The sequence below is a fragment of the Loxodonta africana genome, chromosome 14, assembly GCF_030014295.1.
Source record: "Loxodonta africana isolate mLoxAfr1 chromosome 14, mLoxAfr1.hap2, whole genome shotgun sequence".
Classification (NCBI taxonomy): domain Eukaryota; kingdom Metazoa; phylum Chordata; class Mammalia; order Proboscidea; family Elephantidae; genus Loxodonta; species Loxodonta africana.
Window position 1 is genome coordinate 44,504,357 of NC_087355.1, and position 18,580 is coordinate 44,522,936.

An 18,580-nucleotide genomic window follows, 5' to 3' on the forward strand; every position below is an offset into this window, starting at 1 on the left:
TCCATGAACAGCTTCAGTGGTTCTCTGGACCTCCCTGAAGTTCTGTTCAAGATTTGTATACATGAACTCTTTTTTTTTTTTTTTCCTGGTAAAAAGGGTCCATAGCTTGCATCAGAATCGTAAAAAGGTGTTCATATCCCAAAAAGGATGATTCTTTTGGAGTGAGACAATGTTTTAAAACAGAACCTTACAGGACTATTAGAGTGGGCTGAGGGTGCTTACAAAAGCATTTCAGAAAGAACAGTGAAAGAGATAGGTGGTTACTGAAACATCTTAAGGGAAAAGAATTATCCATATCAAACACCACAAAGAAATCAACGAAGATGAGAGCTAAACAGAAGGTTATCATTATGGAGTACTAGGGCCAAATAATGGAGTACTAGGGCCAGAATTCTGATTGAAAACTGAGTGAGACATAAGGAAGTAAAGAGTGAATGTAAACTTTTCTTTAAGGGAGTTTGGCTGTGAAGGAAAGGAAAGAGAGATTTGTAACCAGAGAAGATTATCAAGAAAAATGGGCTTTTTTACATTTTGTTTTTGGCTTTTGCTTTTGTTTTTTAATTCTTTTTAAAGGTGAAAGAAGCTTAAGCATATTTCTAGTAAAATGAAAAGAGCCAATCTAGAGAAAAGTTGAAAAACAGGGAAAGGAATAATATTTGATGGAACAAAGACCCAGAGGGAACTAGTGCAGAGGGGAGGTTCGTGTGCTCTGCTGTTGGATGCTGTTGAATCCAAGTGACCTGAATGGCTGGGGCACTTCTTGGTGTGAGGAAAGGAGGTGCTGAACTATATATGGCAGGTGCTCAGTGCTCTCTGTCGTGTTTGAAGAAGGTCATTGGCTGGGAGTGGGAGGACTTGAGATGAGGGATGAAAGTTTCATTTTGTGACATTTGATCTAGAGCCTACATTAGTCTTTTATGTTTTATTTTTAATCTTATTTGTTTTTGCATAGGTAATACATTCACATGATTCAAAATTCAAATAGATTGTATGATGGAAAGTTTCACTTCCTTGTCCCTGACTGTCCAGTCTCTTTCCCCCTCGGTGTTATCAGTCAGTGATATCAGTCAATGTTAGCAGTCTTCTTTTTATTTCCAGAGAAATTTCATCCATAAAGAAGCAAATGATTGTGTATTTATGTACATACACACGGATACACACTTAAATATGTATAGTGTGTGTGTGAGACACAAATTATAGCACACTTTGTGCTATTTCTGTACTTTGCCTTTTTGTTTTTACTTTATCTTTCAGAGATTAATTTAGCCTTTAGTTATATAAAGAAATAGAGAAAGGATATTCACTACCTGATCTTTCAAAGAGATTGACAATATACTTAAACTATTACTAGCAGTTACCAACCCTTGATGCTAATGTTTAAACTTTTCCATGAGCAGAGTTCGTTCACTAATCTTTAGATTAGCAAGTTTATACCCTTTTTTTTTTTTACTGTGGAGTGCTATACGTACCGGTTTAAGTATCCAAATTTTACTACCAGAAATTCATCACAAATTTGTTCTATTTTAAAATTTCTAATTTCTATCTTATAAATTCCCATTTTCCTTTTTTGATAGATGAAGGTTATTCTTTCAGCAGTGTTCTGTATTATGGAAACGAAGCCACCCTGCTTATCTTTGATCTACTCTTTTTCTGTGTTGTGGATTTGGCTTGCCGAAATTTTATTTTAGCAGCCTTCCTCACATACTTACAACAAGAGGTAAATTTTTCAATTTTTTTCTAGGTATCTTTTGCATGAAATATATTGGAAATTGATACTTATTCTTATAGCTGAAAGCAACAATGTCTACTTTTCACCAGAAATTTGTAGACACTTAGAATACCAAAAGAAAGAATAACATTTCAACTAACCTTTTTCTATACTGTGTCCATTAGGGTCAGTGAAACCCTGGGGTCTAGTGGAAGACATAAGTTGCTTGAGTATGAAGGGAATCCAGTAGGAAGACACTTAAAATGCCAATCTCTTAGAAGCCAGAGTCAGCAATAATAAGAGCCCCACTTACCGTCTGTACCAGATGTTAACATAACAAAAAAACAAGCACTGGAATTCCGGCTCAGGGCTCAGACACTGAAAAGCCCCGTTACCTTCTGACTCTCACACATTCTCCACCAATGTGGATGAAGAAAATGCATGGATGGTAGTGGAGTCTGAAGTGGTGATTTCAAGAAATGGAAAATCTATTGAAATATTGTTTTTAATATCTTCTGAATATTTCCCACAATGTCTAGGAAGTATGAGTCAGATAGAATTTATTAGTCCTTGATGGAGATGGAAACCCTGGTGGCGTAGTGGTTAAGTGCTACGGCTGCTCGCCAAGAGGTCGGCAGTTAAAATCCGCCAGGCGCTCCTTGGAAACTCTATGGGACAGTTCTCCTCTGTCCTATAGAGTCGCTAGGAGTTGAACTCGACAGCAGTGGGTATGGTTTGGTTTTGATTAAAAAAACCCAGTGCCATCGAGATAGAGATACCTAAAATTATGAAGAGATTCTGTTTTTAACAAGTAGCTTCTGCTGATGTTTTCATAGCTTTTAGAGGAAAATAACCTTGACAGATATGTGAAAGTGGATTCCTCTGTGAGAGAATTGGTATTATTAACTCATAAAAATATATTCTGAATAGGAACATGCACTTCTTTGATATTAAGAAAGATGATGATGATCTAAAGAGTATTTAAAATATTGTGTATTACCATGGAATTCATGTGTCTGATATATGAGAGTAGTTAAGCGAATTAGCCAATTTAATTTAGATATTTAAGCAATTTAGATATTTTAATTGATGCACATATATAATTTTCTTTATATTTCTTTTCATCCTGAATTGTTTTAATTTTTTCCAGATTTTTAGATTTATTCGTAATACAGTAGGACAGAGGAATTTGGCATCCAAAACATTAGTGGATCAAAGATTTCTGATTTAATTTATGGAATGGATAACTTCAAGACAATATAATCATGGCAAACAACAAAATGTGATTATCAGGTTAGTTTGCCGTATTTTTTAAAACTTGTAATATACATTATCCTTAGGTTTTTTTTTATCCACAGAAAGATTTATTTTTACTACTTGTGAATACATAAGTTGCTTTGTTAGTATATAATGTGATATAACTGAAAATACTGTTTTCCCATTATGTATGTACATTTATCTTGTTATGTTGACAAAATGATTTATTGAAAGCAAACTTAGACTTCATAAGTCGATAGGCTTGCATTTTTTTCTAAATAAGGAAAAAACATTAGGGTCCAAAATATAATTAATGTAAGTTCTGAGCCACATGGCTAATTACTTTCCATGATATGTTTTTCTTCAACATACTCTTTAATAATCATTTTTATTTTATACCATGTACTTGGAAGACGCTTTATATTTCAAGTGTAATGGTCATTAACCCCAGAACCAATATTTTTACTGCCTTCTCTCCTAATGTTGTATAAATACTTCAATGTGATGCTATGTAAATATAGTTTATATTTCTGAATTGAAAATGTATAATAAACTTTTGGTGTTTCTGTTTTTTGTTTGACTGATGTAGATCTCATGAAATGGCATTTAGTAATACAGCACTCAGTATTTTGTGTCCTCCTTAGAAGTACATGTTGTTGTGTGCTGTTGATTCTGACTCATACAACCCTATGTGACAAAGTAGAACTGCCCCATGGGATTTTCTCGGCTGTAATTTTTACAGGAGCAGATTGTCAGGTCTTTTATCCCATAGAGACACTGGGTGGGTTCGAACCGCCGACCTTTTGGTTAGCAGCTGAGCACTTAACCACTCCACCAGCAGGGCTCCTAGAAGTATATAACCCGTTGCCATCGAGTAGATTCTGACTTATAGACTCCATAGGCCCTGAAATAATTCTGTAGACCAGTGTCTGTGTTCATGAATGCTTACTTCTCTGCCACTGCTTCACAACAAGTTGCCTTTTGAGAATGCTCTGTTGGTTGCCTAGATTAAGTGACCGTTAACACAATGCTTGCAAGCTTCTTGTATTAGAAGGAAATGTGTATCCTTTCTGGTGTCAGAAAATATTGACAAATATAAGCTGAGAGGAAATAAATATAAGTCAAGGAGCAGGGTGGTTTAATGGAAAATGCTCCAGATTTAGTAATAGAAGCTCTGGATTCGTATTAAAATTTTGGTCCTGTCGCTTACTAGCTTTGGGACCTTGAACCAAGTCACTTGGCATCTTTGAGCTGTGTGATTTGAGGCGAGTCACTTAATTTCCTCATCAATAAATGGGATTAATAGTACCTACCTTATATATAAGTATTACCTGTATATTATCACTGTTACCAGTAGTAGAGGTAGTTAGTCCCATTAATGTCTTTTATTATTATTATTATTGTGGTAAGATATATATAACAAGAAGTTTGCCATTTTAACTATTTTTAAGTGTACAGTTCAGTGACATTAATTGCATTTACCGTGTTGTGCTACCATCACCACTGTCCATTTCCAAAAGTTTTCATCACCCTAAACAGAAACTCAGTGCCGCTTTAGCAATAACTCTCATTTCTTACTTCCCCCAAACCTTGCCCATTAATATTTAATTCTGAAAGAGGGACCAGGATTAGTCCCACTGAAGCCTTTGTTAAGACAATGTCACATTGCTATGAGTGCTAAAAGTAACAGTAGGCAAAGTGCCTGACACTGACACAGAGCACTTTGTGTGGCCTTATAAGAACAAGCAAGGGCAACACTGTCAGGCTTAGCTTTCAACAGTGGATTATCTAATATAATTTAACAAAACCACAAATAGCAAAAGAGAAAATAAATAAATGGGACCTTGTAAAAATTAAAAACTTCGCTTCATCAAAAGACTTTACCAAAAAAAGTGAAAAGACAAGCTACTGACTGGGAGAAAATCTTCAGAAACCACATATCTAACAAGAATTTAATAATCAGAATATATATAAAACTATGACAACTGAACAACAGAAAGACAACCCAATAATAAAATGGGCAAAGAATTTGAATAGACATTTCACTGAAGAGCACATTCAAATGGCCGCCAAACACATGAGGAGTTGCTCAGCATCATTAGCCATCAGAGACGCAAATCAGAACCACAGTGAGATCCATTTCACTCCCATTAAAAAAAAATTTTTTTTTTTTTTTAGGATGGCTAAAATAAAATAATAAAATGTTGGCAAGGATGTGGGGAAATTAGAATCCTTATCCATTGATAGTGGAAATGCAAAATGGTACAGCCATTGTGGAAAACAGTGTGGCAGTGCCTCAAAAAACTGAAAATAGAGCTTCCATATGGCCCAGCAATTCCACTTCTGGATACACACCCAAAAGAAAGCAGAGACTGAAAAAGAGACTTGTACACCAGGGTTCATTGCAACACTATTCACAACAGCCAAAAGGTGCAAACAACTTAAATCCCCATCCACAGATGAATGAATAAGCAAAATGTGGTACATACATAAAGTGAAATACTGCTCATCCGTAGGAGAAATGAAGTCTTGATATGTGCTACAGTATGGACGGAGCTTGAAGACATTCCAAAACCCATTGCTGGCGAGTTGATTTCAACTCATAGCCACCCTATAGGACAGAGTAGAAGTGCCCCATAAGGTTTCCAAGGAGCAGCTGGTGGATTCAAACTGCCGGCAGGTGAGCGTTTAACTACTGCACCACCAGGGCTCCTTGAAGACATTATGCCAAGCAAATAAAGCCAATCACAAAAGAACAAATATTGTATGACCTCACTTATATAAAAAAACAAGAAAAGGCAAGTGTATAGAGACAAAAGTTTATTAGTGGTTACCAGAGGTGGGAGGGAGGGGGAAAAGTGGGGTTAATGGTGATGGAAAAGTTACATTGATTAAGTTTAGGGTTGCACAGCCGATTATTGCTGGCAATAAGTTGTACACCTGTAAAAAGCTGAAGTGGCAAAAGTTGTGTGATAGATATATTTACAACAGTGCCAAAAAAAAAAAAAAGGTAGCTGCTGAGGCTGCGTATGTACAACCAGACACCTCATGGGATCTGATTCCTTGGTTTGGCAGTTTAGGGTCATAGTTTCATGGGATATCCCAGTTAATTGGCCTAATAACGTGTTTAGTGCTTCTGTTCTACCTCCTAGTTTGTTTTGTAGTGCCTGGGGTCTTAAAAGACTGCAAGCGACCATCCAAGGCACAACAATTGCTCTATTCGCCTGGAGCAACAGAGGAAGAAGAGTCAAGAATAGGAGGATATGGAATATGTGGCTAATTGCCTCGTGAATAACTGCCTCCTTTACCACAAAACCAGAAGAACTGGATTGTGCCTGGCTACGATTACTGAACATTTTGATCAAAGATTCTATAGATGAATCCTGATCAAAAGGGGGAAAATGTAGAACAAAATTTCAAATATTCATGGACTCTAGAGTTTCTGGAGCTGCCGAAGAACCCCCGAAACTATTGCTGTGAGATAATCTTTTAACTTTAAAACAAAAATATCCCCTGAAGTCATCTTAACACCAAACTGTAGTTTAGCTTAACTAGTAAAAAAGGTCTGCCTTGAGCATTATGCTCTTTTAAGAACTATCTATATGGGATCAAATTGATAACAGCGGCTTGAAGGGTTAGATGGGAACCTTAGGGAGTGGTGAGTTAATGTTATGAGGGAGGAACAACTCAGAAAAGGAGGGTAAGAATGGTTGTACAACTCAGAATGTAATCAATGTCACTAAATTGTACACGTAGAAACTGTTGGATTGCTATATGTTATGCTGTGTATATTCTCAACAACAAAATAAATTTAGGAAAAAAAATAATTTTGTTTCCATTATAACTGTAGTACAAAAGAAACATATGACTGTGACCGTTGGGTAAACAACCAATGGAATGGAATAGAGTCCAGAAACAGACTGGGGTCTCTCTCAGTTCCATAGGCAATAGGGTTGGTTGCTTTTTTCTTCAAGACCAGCAGGGAAGCATCTCTGATGAATGACCTTCTTTTAAAAGCACTGCCTGATTAGGTCAGGCCCACCCAGAATAATCTCTCTTTTGATTAGCTCAAAGTCAACTAGCTAGTAACCTAATCACAGGAGTGATAAAAACCTATACCTGTTGCTGTCGAGTCGATTCTGACTCACGGCAACCCTATAGGACAGGGTAGAACTGCCCCATAGGGTTTCCAAGGAGCAGCTGGTAGATTCAAACTGCCAGGTGTTTGATTAGTAGCCAAGCTCTTAATCACTGTGCCACCAGGGCTCCATGGGAGTGATAGCCGATCTTATTCACTGGTCCCACCCACACTCAGGGGAAGGGGATTATAGAAGGATACAGGTCTATTGGATGTTCTCTTAGAATTCTGCCTACCACATCTGGACCCTTGTTACACGGATGTGTTCACTTTGTGCAAACTGCTGGAAGTTTACATCTATGATTTGTACATTTCTGTATATATGCTGGAGCCGTGGGGCACAGTGGTTAAGAGCTCAGCTGCTAACCGAAAGTTCGGCAGTTTGAATCCACCAGCCATTCCTTGGAAACCCTATGAGGCAGTTCTACTCGGTCCTATAGGGTCACTATGAGTCAGAATCGACTCGACGGCAACAAGTACGAGCTTTTGGCATATATGTTATGCCTCAATTAAAGTATCATTTAAAAAGTAATACATGTTCTTTGTAAAAAAAAAAAAAAATCCACACATTAGACAAATACACATCAGTGTGCCCCTTCTTCTGTTGAAAAACAATGTGATTTGTTACTGTCCCCAAGCAGGGGGCATTCTTGCAGTCCAAGGAAGCTGCAGGAACTGGCACCTTATCCATATCCCCCTGCCAATCAAGTCCCTGACTCCTGAGTGTACATACCCTGCCCCTGAGAGTACACACAGGATGAATGTGTTTAAGGGAAAGGAAGAAGAGGAGAAAAGATTTAAAGGAAGGTGGAGAGATCTGAGAAAAACTGTTCCAAGAATAGAAATGGGCAGAAAAGGACTTGAAATCCAAGTTTAATGGGTTGTTGGACTCATAGGGGAGGCAGAGAAAGTTCCACAGTGCTGGGGCCCGTCAAAAGCACTGAGCTAATGAGGTCTCTTCCTTGATAGGTCTTCTCTGCATTTTCACAAAAGGACCTGTCTGCTGTCAAAACGCATTAGACACAATCACCTGAAAAGCTCACCAGACTCCACGTGGTGAAGAAAGCTTAAGAACAGGGCCCTGGAGTCAAAGCGGCTGTATTATATCTGGCTCCCCAAGCCTGGTAACCTTGGGCAACTTACTGTACTGCCCTGTGTCTCTCTGGTTTCCTCACCTGTTGACTGGGGCTGATAATAAGATAGTTGTGAGGTTTAAATGACTTAATATATGTAGAATACTTAGAAGAGGTACCTTTGATACAAAGTGAGAAAGTACATGTAGTCTCCAACTTACGATGTATTCGAGTTACAATGAACTTAAAACCATCAGGTTTTTTTTGGTATGTCTTATATAGTTTTTTTTTTCTTATATATAGTTAGTAATCTTGATAAGGTGGTTGTTAGGTGCCATCGAGTCGATTCCGACCCACAGCAACCTTATAGGACAGAGTAGAACTGCCTCATGGTGTTTCCAAGGAGCGGCTGGTAGGTTTGCCCTTTCGACCTTTTAGTTATCAGCTGAGCTCCTAACCACTATGCCACCAGGGCTCCTGGTAAAGTAGAGGGTCAGTGAAAAAGAGGAAGATCCTCAAGGAGATGGACTGACACAGTGGCTGCAATAATGGGCTCAAGCATAACAACGACTGGGAGGACCAGGCAGTGTTTTGTTCTGTTGTACATAGGGTTTCTATGTGTCAGAACCGACTTGACGGCACCTAACAACAACAGTAATATGTACTACAGACAGTGTTGCAACGGGTAACTTGCTGATGTTATTCTCAGATGTCACTCGCAGATGTTCAACGTTATTATTATTTACTGTTCAAAACACTGCTGTATAACAGGCTGGCGTCAGAAGTCATAAAGGATAGGTAGTTGGACAGTGTTCAACTCTAAAACCCACTGCTGTAGTCGATTCCGACTCATAGCGACTCTATAGGACAGGGTAGAACTGCCCCACAGAGTTTCCAAGGAACACCTGGTGGTTTCGAACTGCCAACCTTTTGGTAGCAGCTGTAGTACTTAACCACTACGTCACCAGGGTTTCCATAATGTTCATCTCTAAGGACATGTAGTTAAACTGTCCCAGTGCCCGACAGCTGTTACTTAATAATACCCCAGGACATTCTCCTGACGTACGTGATCTAAATCGAGATGTGAAGTGGTGTATCTGCCTCCCAATGCCAGAGCTGGGATTCAGCCTGTGGTCAAGGTACAATTGCCACCTTCAGTGCATGCTACCTTCGGACTACGTTTGCCCAGCCAACATACAGATGGAGATGTACGGTAACCTTACACAGTTCTGGAAGAATTATGATATTCTCAGTGTATCTAGAACATTGCCTCTTCCTGGGAGAAAGTTACAGGAAGAGGCATGCAGGGGATATGGAAGAAATTGCTGAGTTATGTGAACACGCTCCAAGCTTTTGATCAGGATAGTATGATGGAAGAGATGGGTGGAAAAGTCCATATGGTAAGAACGCTGAATTTAGAACTTACTATCACCAGCCAATGGGAAACAGCTCATAGATCACGAAGACGGGAAATTGACAGATCAGGATTTAATGGATTTTGAAGAGGAAAGAATTGCTGAAGAAGAAAGAAATAATGAGAGAGGATTAGCTGATAATTTTTCTAAACTAAATCAGGGGCTTCGGTTGCTTAAAATCGTGGACTAAAACACTGATTGCTTTGCTGAAGTTGATAGGCAGATTTGGGAAGCGGTGAGATGTTACCTCGAAATATATGAAGGAAAAAAAAGGTTGATACAGACCAAAAACCAAGCCAAACCTACTGCCATCAAACTGATTCCAACTCATAGCCGCCCTATAGGACGGAGTAGAACTGTCCTGTAGAGTTTCCAAGGACCGCCTGGCAGATTCGAACTGCCGACCTTTTGGTTAGCAGCCGTAGCACTTAACCACTCCTCCACAAGGGTTTCCAAACCTGTTGCCATTGAGTCGATTCTGACTCATAGCAACCCTATAAGTCAAAGTAGAACTGTTCCATAGGGCTTTCAAGGAGAGGCTGGTGGATTCGAACTGCCGTCCTCTTGGTTGACAGCCAAGCTCTTAACCACTGCGCCACCAGGGCTCCACTGTGATCATACAGACAGCTCTCACTAATTTTCTGACTAGAAGCACCATCCCCATTCCCAGGGATAATCCAGATAATCCAGAACCTTCCACAAGTGGAGTTATTACCCCAACTGACAAAATGCCAACATCATCCAACTCCTCTTCATCGCCAGGGTAAATTTTTTATGATTTGTGTATTTTTTTATGTATATATTAAAATATATTTGTAAGTTTATATGTAATATTTCCAACCCCCAAGACAAATAAAGATCTGATCTATCAAGATACTGATAATAAAAGGCAATAATATGAAAACTTAAAAAAAAAAATGAGGTATTCGAGTTAACGCCAAAATTGACTTGTGACAGAGTCATCGGAACAGAGCCCTGTTGTAAATCAGAAACTATCTGGTAAAAAAAAAAAAAAAAATTTTTTTTTTTTTTCTGGTACAGGGCATAAAAATGGAATATGCTTCTTAATCTCACTCTTCTGTCCCTCAGAAGTATCTACTTTTAATGGTCTGGGATATGTTTTATCAGATATTTTTCTGTGTGTGGGTCATAGCATGTGCAAGAATGACCTTTCTGAACAAAGGAATTTTATACAAAGCTAAGAATGCCAAGAAACAGAACGACAGAGACAGATTTTAAAAGGAGCATCATGGCCATAGATTAAAGGAATCTCTTCAAATAAATATACATTTCATGGAGCAGTCATTTACTGAGTTCTTGCTGCATACAAGGACTACTAAGACCCTCAAGGCAGGGGTGACAGAATATAGTATGAAAGTACTTGGAATCTGCCCACAGGAAATTTAATGTATAATGAAAAAATGAATGCTGACCATGCAGCCTTAACCTTAAAAGAGTGGGCAGTCCAAGTAGCTCATTAAAGCCCCCTGAGCCAGGGGAGTGCACCAGGGGCAGAGTGAGGGTAACGAGCGCCAGGGCAATCTTTAAATTGCACCTTCCCCACCAATTTCAAGATGAATAGACGTTGATAGCTGCGAGTCAGCAGAAGCACCTTCCCCTCTCTTGTCCGGCTGCCTCTGAGTCAGGCGCCTTTCATATTTGTGGTGCCTCAGAATGTCATTTTGCACCTTGTCTGGCACCCTCTTAGACTTATGCCCGGGGGCAAGTGTCCCTCTCGGTTCCCTCCCCTCCCCCCACTGTGCCTCTGGAGTGCCCTGGACAAAAACTCTTGCCTTAGAGAGCTGTGATCAGTACTCTGTTAGCTTTCTTTTCATTTTTTTTAGTAAGTCCTTGGGAGTGAAACTGTTCTTCTCTCAGCTAAAGGACATCGGGAGTAATTTATTTTACTTTACTTTTTACAGTTCAGACTATTCTCGAAGCCAGCAAAAACAAAAAAACAAACTTACTGCCATCAAGTCTATTCTGACTCATGTCAACCAGTGTGTTACTGAGTGGAGCTGGGCTTCATAGGGTTTTCTTGGCCGTCATCTGTGCAGAAGCAGATCACCAGGCCTTTCTTCAGCAGAGCTTCTGGGTGAATTTGAACCAGAAACCTTTAGGTTAGTAGTCTGAGCGCTCAACTGTTTGCTCCACCTTAAAAATGAAAAAGCATGTATTAATGTTACGCTAATTCTCAAGTACTTGAGGGCATATTTATTTAATTGTAGACATGTTGGATACTTTGAAGAATAGTAAAGCCAAGTGGTTTTTTAATGAAATGAAGTTAGTATCCTTAAACTACACTATTTTAATACTTAAAATACAAAAGAACATCCATTATGACACACAAAGAAGACATTTCCATAACTCCAAATTAAATTGTTTCTCCCAGTCTTGATAGTGAGAGGGGGAAAGTGCATAGAAAACTAAGGCATGATAACTGGGTTCTAGAGGTTTACACAGTAATATATCAAGTGCCATGTTGCCATCGAGTCAGTTCTGACTCACAGTGACCCTATAGGACAGTGTAGAACTGCCCCATAGGGTTTCTAAGGAGCAGCTGGTGGATTAGAACTGCCAACCTTTTGGTTAGCAGCCAAGCTCTTAACCACTACACCACCAGGGCGCCCATCAAATGCCAAAAGGAATACTAAAAGCAGAAGTTCTTAGGAGTTCAGCAAAGAAGGCAGTTAGAAGAGAATGAAGCTGCTGGGGAGGAAAGTAGCCTTGGTGCAGGATGAATCTGAGTTAAAACAGCGTGAGGTTTGGGAAATACTTAGATACTTGGATGAACAGAATGAAGACATCTCCAGGGTAAAGGGTGTAAAAAAAATAATTAAAGCTCACCAGAATTTGAACATAAGGTTTATTCTCAGCAGTTACTCTATATGCATATAGGGAGACCATTTTGATTCCAGAAAAAGCAAATGGCTCTTTTGGTACAATGAACTTATAAAGAGGAGGGGAAAATATAGAAGATCAACAATTGGCTAATTGATGAATGTTGAATATGAATGATTGATTGAACCCTGCCTTCCCCTTTTACTGAAATCAAGTGGTATCAGTTTACTTCTGGCCTGGCTGCTAATAATTTGGCCCTCCATCCACCTGCACAAGAGCCCCGGTGGTACAGTGGTTAAAGCCTTTGGCTGCAAGCCAACAGATTGGTGGTTTGAATCCACCAGCTGCACCTTGGGAGAAAGAGCAATTGGCTTCTGTAAAGATTACAGCCTGAGAAACCCTATGGGGCAGTTTTACTCTGCTACAGGGTCCCTATGAGTTGGAACTGACTCGATGGCAACGAGTTTGGTTTTTTTTGTTGTTGTTGTTGTTTTGGTTGGCTGCCCTGTCTAGCAGGATAGAACAAATTTACATTGTTATAGAGCAGTTTCTGGCAGGCTTTTGCAGTTTGGGTCAGACTTTTTATGGTTAATATTTGGTTTTGCAGTAAGAAGAACCTTAAAATCAGACTAAGATGTCTGTTACTAATTTTCTTCTTGAGCAAGGGCATGGAGGTCCATGCTGAAAGTATGGCACATTCACCGGAACTGAGGAGTCAGCCAGGCTGAAGCGATTTACCTCAAGGAGCAGCAGAGCTTGTCTGAATGGGCCAGGTTGTCTCATAAACTGGTCTGAGGGTCTTCAGCATAGTAACCATCTTCCACTGGAGTCAGAGATCTTGGGGTGATTATCTGGCCCTGCTTCTTGACAGCCAGCGCTTATCCTCACTGAACGTCAGTTTCCTGAGGCTGCAGGAAGTGGAAGAAACAATATATAGCTAAAGGATTTTATGAACTGTAAGGTTTATCACAAATCTTTATTAAAATGCTACAGTTCTATTTGAGAATTATCACTATTCCAGGCACAGTCATTCTATCTCTCTTATTTCCTCAATGTTCAAGGAAGTAGCAAAGTGAGTAGTGAAAAAAGCACTGGTCTGAGAAGCAGTGGACTAAGGTTTAATTCACTAATGAGCCATCTAAGCAAGTTATCTGGTCTTTTCCGGGAGTGTTACTTCATCTGTAAAATGGAGATAATACCAAAAAAAAAGGAAGAGTAGAACTACACTACAGGGTTTCTGTTTCTTAAGGAAAGCAGACTGCCACATCTTCCTCCCACAGAGCGGCCGGTGGGTTCTAACTGCCAACCTTTGGATTGGCAGCCGAGTGTGTAACCACTGTGCTACCAGATAATAGGGATAATAAAACCTATCTCATAGAGTTGTGAAGATTAGATGAGTTACTAAATGCAGTCACCCAGAACAGTATCTTCTATTATGTTAAATGAGGGAATTTGCCTTTAACTATAACTTTTTTTTTATAACTTTAAACTGCAGTATTTTGGAGCCCTGGTGGCGTAGTAAAGAGCTCAGCTGCTAACCAAAAGGTCGGCAGTTTAAATTTACCAACTGCTCCTTGGAAACCCTATGGCAGTTCTACTGTGTCCTGTAGGGTCACTATGAGTCCGAATCCACTCAATGGCAGTGAATTTTTTTTTTTTTTTTTTCTGTATGTTAAAGACGTGAAGACCCGTGGGTGACAGCAGATGGCAGTAGAGTGCTCAGTAAGCTTTCAGGACAGGCGGCAGCTCTTCTGATGGCATCATCCCTACAGGAGGCTGTGCTCACAGGACTGCAGAGCAAGAGAAACACCGTCCTCTTCCTCCCATTTTGCTACCTCATCACCACCCCTAATTTCTACTATCCCTTCCCTTTTCTGCACCAGAGTGGTCAGCAGCTCGAATGACTAAAATGTACCCTATACCTAGTACTGAGTTTTTCTAACTTAGTTTGGGAAAGTGAATGAAAAAATGTAAAGATAATTCCTTTCATCTATTTTCTGGAGAGACAGAAAAACAACATGTGCATAGGCCCTGAGGAGGGAGCAGGCGTTGCCTACAGAGGCTCTGAATCGGCAGTTTGACAGAACTGACCAGCAACAGAGAAGAAAAGGATTTGCTTTAAAGTCAAGCAAATAGTTTCATAGCAAGAAAAACCTAAGTGTCTTATTCCATCTAATTCATGTTTTCGGCCTTCCCCACTGCAGCTCCCAGAGCAAGTTTTTATTAGCTGGCTGCGTGTGGTTCAATCCACTGAACACTTCTCATTTTATGGAGCCTCTCTCCAAGCCATCATTACACGCAGTTTCAAAGGATCCTTATGTAGAAGGGAAGAGACCAAGCTCAGAGCACAAAGCCAGAGCCAGTTTATCTAATCTTGTTTGGTCAAGGTCTGCTTCTTGCTGTGGGCTGGCTATTATTCTGATTATGTTTTCACATTGGCGGTTTTCACTCACAGCCACTCTCTCCGTGAGGAGCTGAGCAGCAGAACTGACGCAGCAGGAAAAAACAGGTGTTAGCAGACCAGGGCATTTAAAAAATGGCTTTAAAATGAATCACGTAGCTTTTTTTCCACCTTTTGTCACTATTGAGCCTTAAAACTCAAGCCAACTCTGATTAGAAATAATAGTAGCCAATGTTTGCATGGCACAATGCTTCCCAATATTTTAATAAATACTTACGCACCATTCCATGTATCCTTTTTAGCTTCCTTGTATTATGCAAGACACCAATGCCAGCTGCCATGAAGGTTCGTTAAAGTAGTATTTTAGATGGTATCTCCTTAAGTGACTAGTCCAAGTTAGCTGTAACCCCCAGGGGGTAAAGAGTTATAAGATGTTATGCGTGAGACCATCTGCCCTAGGCATTAAACAAACTAGAACTCCAAAGCCATTCCCCTTATTCTACCTGTCCTCTCTGGTTATTATAAAGCTGGACTTAATCACCTTCCCTCCCACCCCCTGTATGCTTAGGATAAGGAGGCAGAGTAGAACTGTGGCTAAGAGCAAAAGCTTTGAATTCTGATAACTTCTCTACTTAGTGTTAGAGCAAACTCTAACCACAATGGGATTGTTTTATCATCTGTAAAACTGAATAATATCTGTCTTACGAGGATTGAAGGCGATAATAAAGTTCTTATCACAGTGCCTGGGATAGGTCACGATACAATGAATATAGTATATTATTGTGCCTGAGTTATTATTTTTACAACCACAAAATAACATGACATTTATTTCTTAAAATATTTCTATGGTATTTTTTATACCTAAGTGTAATTCTGGCAATCCTGGCCCAGCAGCAAGTCTCCAGAAAAACAATAATCCTTTCAAGTGACTCACTAGCTCGGTGTGGAGCGACACTCACTGGAATGTAACTTCAGGCCACATTAATAGAGTGTTATATAGATTGTCCCCTAAAAACGTGTCAACATGGCTAGGCCATGATTTCCAGTATTGTATGGTTATCATCCATTTTGTGATCTGATGTGATTTTCCTATGTGCTGTGAATCCTAACCTCTATGATATTAAGAAGGCAGGATTAGAGGCAGTTATGTTACTGAGGCAGGACCCAATCTACAGGATTAGGTTGTATTTTGAGTCAATCTCTTTTGAGATACAAAAGAGGGAATCAAGCAGAGAAGAGAAGGACCTCATGCCACCAAGAATGAAGAACCAGGAGGGAAGCATGTCCTTTGGACCCCGGGTCCCTGCATGGAGAACCTCTTAGACCAGGGGAGGATTGATGACAAGGACTTGCCCCGAGAACTGACAGAGAAAGCATTTCCCATGAGCTGGCACCCTGAATTCAGATTCCTAGCCTCCTAGACTATGAGAGAATAAATTTCTGTTGTTAAAACCATCAACTTGTATTTTTGTTAAAGCAGCACTAGATAATTAAGATATAGCTCAAACCCTATCCACACTGTCGTGTCTAGTTTTGAATGTTTCTGGCTCTCTGGGGCCTTGATATATCAGATGTTATTCAAAGGGTGGTGATCTGAATGAAGAGAGATCTAGAGACTGTGCCCCATGGAGAATAATAGAAGGAACTGGATAAGAGATTAACCAGCAACATGAGGGAGTTAGCTTATCCATATCGATCCTGAGTGTAGAACTAGGATCAATCAATGGAAGTTATGAGATGGTGGATTTTCACCCAGGAGAGAAAAGAATTTTCAGATAATACACCAATTGCCTTGGAGTCGACTCTGACGCATGGTGACCCGATTTGTGTCAGAGTAGAATTGTACTCCATAGGGCCTTCAGTGGCTGACTTTTGGAACTAGATCAAGAGGCCTTTCTTCTGAGGTGCCTCTAGGTCAGAGTTGACTCGAACCACCAACTTTTTAGTAGCCAAGTACTTAACTGCACCACCCAGAAACTCCTAGGTATACCACAAAACAAAACAAAAAACCTGTTGCCATCCAGTCAATTCCGACTCATAGCAACCGTATAGGACAGAGTAGAACTGCCCCATAGGGTTTCCAAGGAGCCACTCGGTGGATTCGAACTGGTGACCCTTTTGATTGGCAGCCTGAGCTCTTAACCACTGTACCACCAGGACCCTGTAGATACACCATAGTAGGAATTAATTGCACCTCATACCCTTCAGAATGTCCTACCTCTTAAATGTGCATGTAACGGTCAGTCAGCCAATATTTAATGACACGTTGGAGAATCCTCCTCTTCTACCTTCCTTCTTTCTTCTTCTACATATGCTGTTCAGTGTCTTCAGAGAGGAACACCTTCCTTACCATCATCACCACCCTCAACAACAAAAAAGATAACAAGCGAGTCCTGAGCATCTACTATGTACCTTAAGGAACTCTTGATTAACTGCCTAAGCAGCATGGATTAATACAGGAACGTTTATCAAGAGAAAAGAAACTATTCAAAAAAGCAAACTTTCTTAAGTAGCCCTCCTAAGTATTATACTTATCATTCTGTAAAACTTTAAATGCTAAGAAGGCAAACAATTATTAGTAGTTGTTTAATTAACACGTAACTGGAAACCCTGGTGGCATAGTGGTTAAGTACTATGGCTGCTAACCAAGAGGTAGGTAGTTCGAATCCACCAGGCGCTCCTTGGAAACTCTATTGGTCAGTTCTACTCTATCCTATAGGGTCGCGATGAGTTGGAATTGACAGCAGTAGTTTTTTTTTTATAACTAATGTATTTCGTGTTAAATTTATTACATACTTTATAGTGTTTGGGAGCCTCTTATCTAATTGTCTGTATATTACATGTATGCCTGTTTTATAGAACTTGAATAATTGTATGTTTATAAGTGATTATAGAAATTTATACTTATAATTTTGCTTTTATGACATAGCATTGGTTATATTTATGATTTATTTGATGCTGAGCTCTTGGTCAGAATGCTACTGCTCTGTTTTCCTACTGCTCTATTTTATAGCAGCACATTTATGATGCGGTTTTCAGGAATCCCCTCACTACATTTAAAAGCAGACAATAGGCACATATTTCTTCTTCCTGTAAATGTGCCTGCTGGACAGGACAAGTTTCTTTCTTGCAGCTCTTGCACTTGAGCCTTCCCTCAAAATTGTGAGATTTTCCTTATCTGCTCTTTATAAGTTTCTGTATCTTTTCAATAACCAACCCATTCCACGTCCCTAGAACGCATGCTTGCTACAGTTCCTCAACTTTTGTTCGCTTGGCTGTCCTTCTGTGGGGCTTCTTGTTCCTGTAATTGCACAAGTTATAGCTCTTCGGCTCCTCAGTTCTTCTATGGGTTTCCATAAGAAATTCAGTCACACCAAGCGTTCTATGATATATATGTATTTTTCTTTTGGGCACAGATCTAACATCTCCACCATCTTACTTTCTCTCCGTCTTAGTCCCCTAGTGCTGCTATAACAGAAATACCACAAGTGGGTGGCTTTAAACAGCAGAAATTTATTTTCTCACCATCCTGAAGGTTAAAAGCCTAAATCAGCGTCTTGGCCATGTCAGTTCATTTCTTGTTGGTAGCCCCATGCATTCCTTGGTTCCTTGGCAGTTTTCACATGGCATTTGTCTTTCCCCATGTGTGTGTGTGCGTGTCTATGTCTGATTTGCTCTTTTTGTAACTCAAAAGTGATTAGTTTTAGGACTCACCTTACATTGGGATGACCTCAACTGATTGATTGA

At 39.7% G+C, this 18,580-nt stretch overlaps 1 protein-coding gene across 9 annotated transcripts in view; it reads left to right on the forward strand.

The window, feature by feature from the left end:
- TMEM67 (transmembrane protein 67) overlaps nt 1-18,091 on the forward strand; it is a 68,023-nt gene extending 49,932 nt beyond the window's left edge. For 6 of the 9 annotated variants that reach the window (XM_010588401.3, XM_064267896.1, XM_010588402.3 and 3 more), the window contains 2 exons: nt 1,575-1,717; nt 2,859-6,231. In XM_010588401.3, coding sequence (XP_010586703.3) covers nt 1,575-1,717; nt 2,859-2,939 — 224 coding nt within the window. In that variant the 3' untranslated portion in view covers nt 2,940-6,231. Of the gene's footprint in view, nt 1-1,574; nt 1,718-2,858; nt 6,881-8,072; nt 14,080-14,110 lie in introns of those variants that run through there. The other 3 variants (XR_002785202.2, XR_002785201.2, XM_064267897.1) reach the window with 3 other exon arrangements.
- Nucleotides 18,092-18,580: the final 489 nt, after the last annotated feature.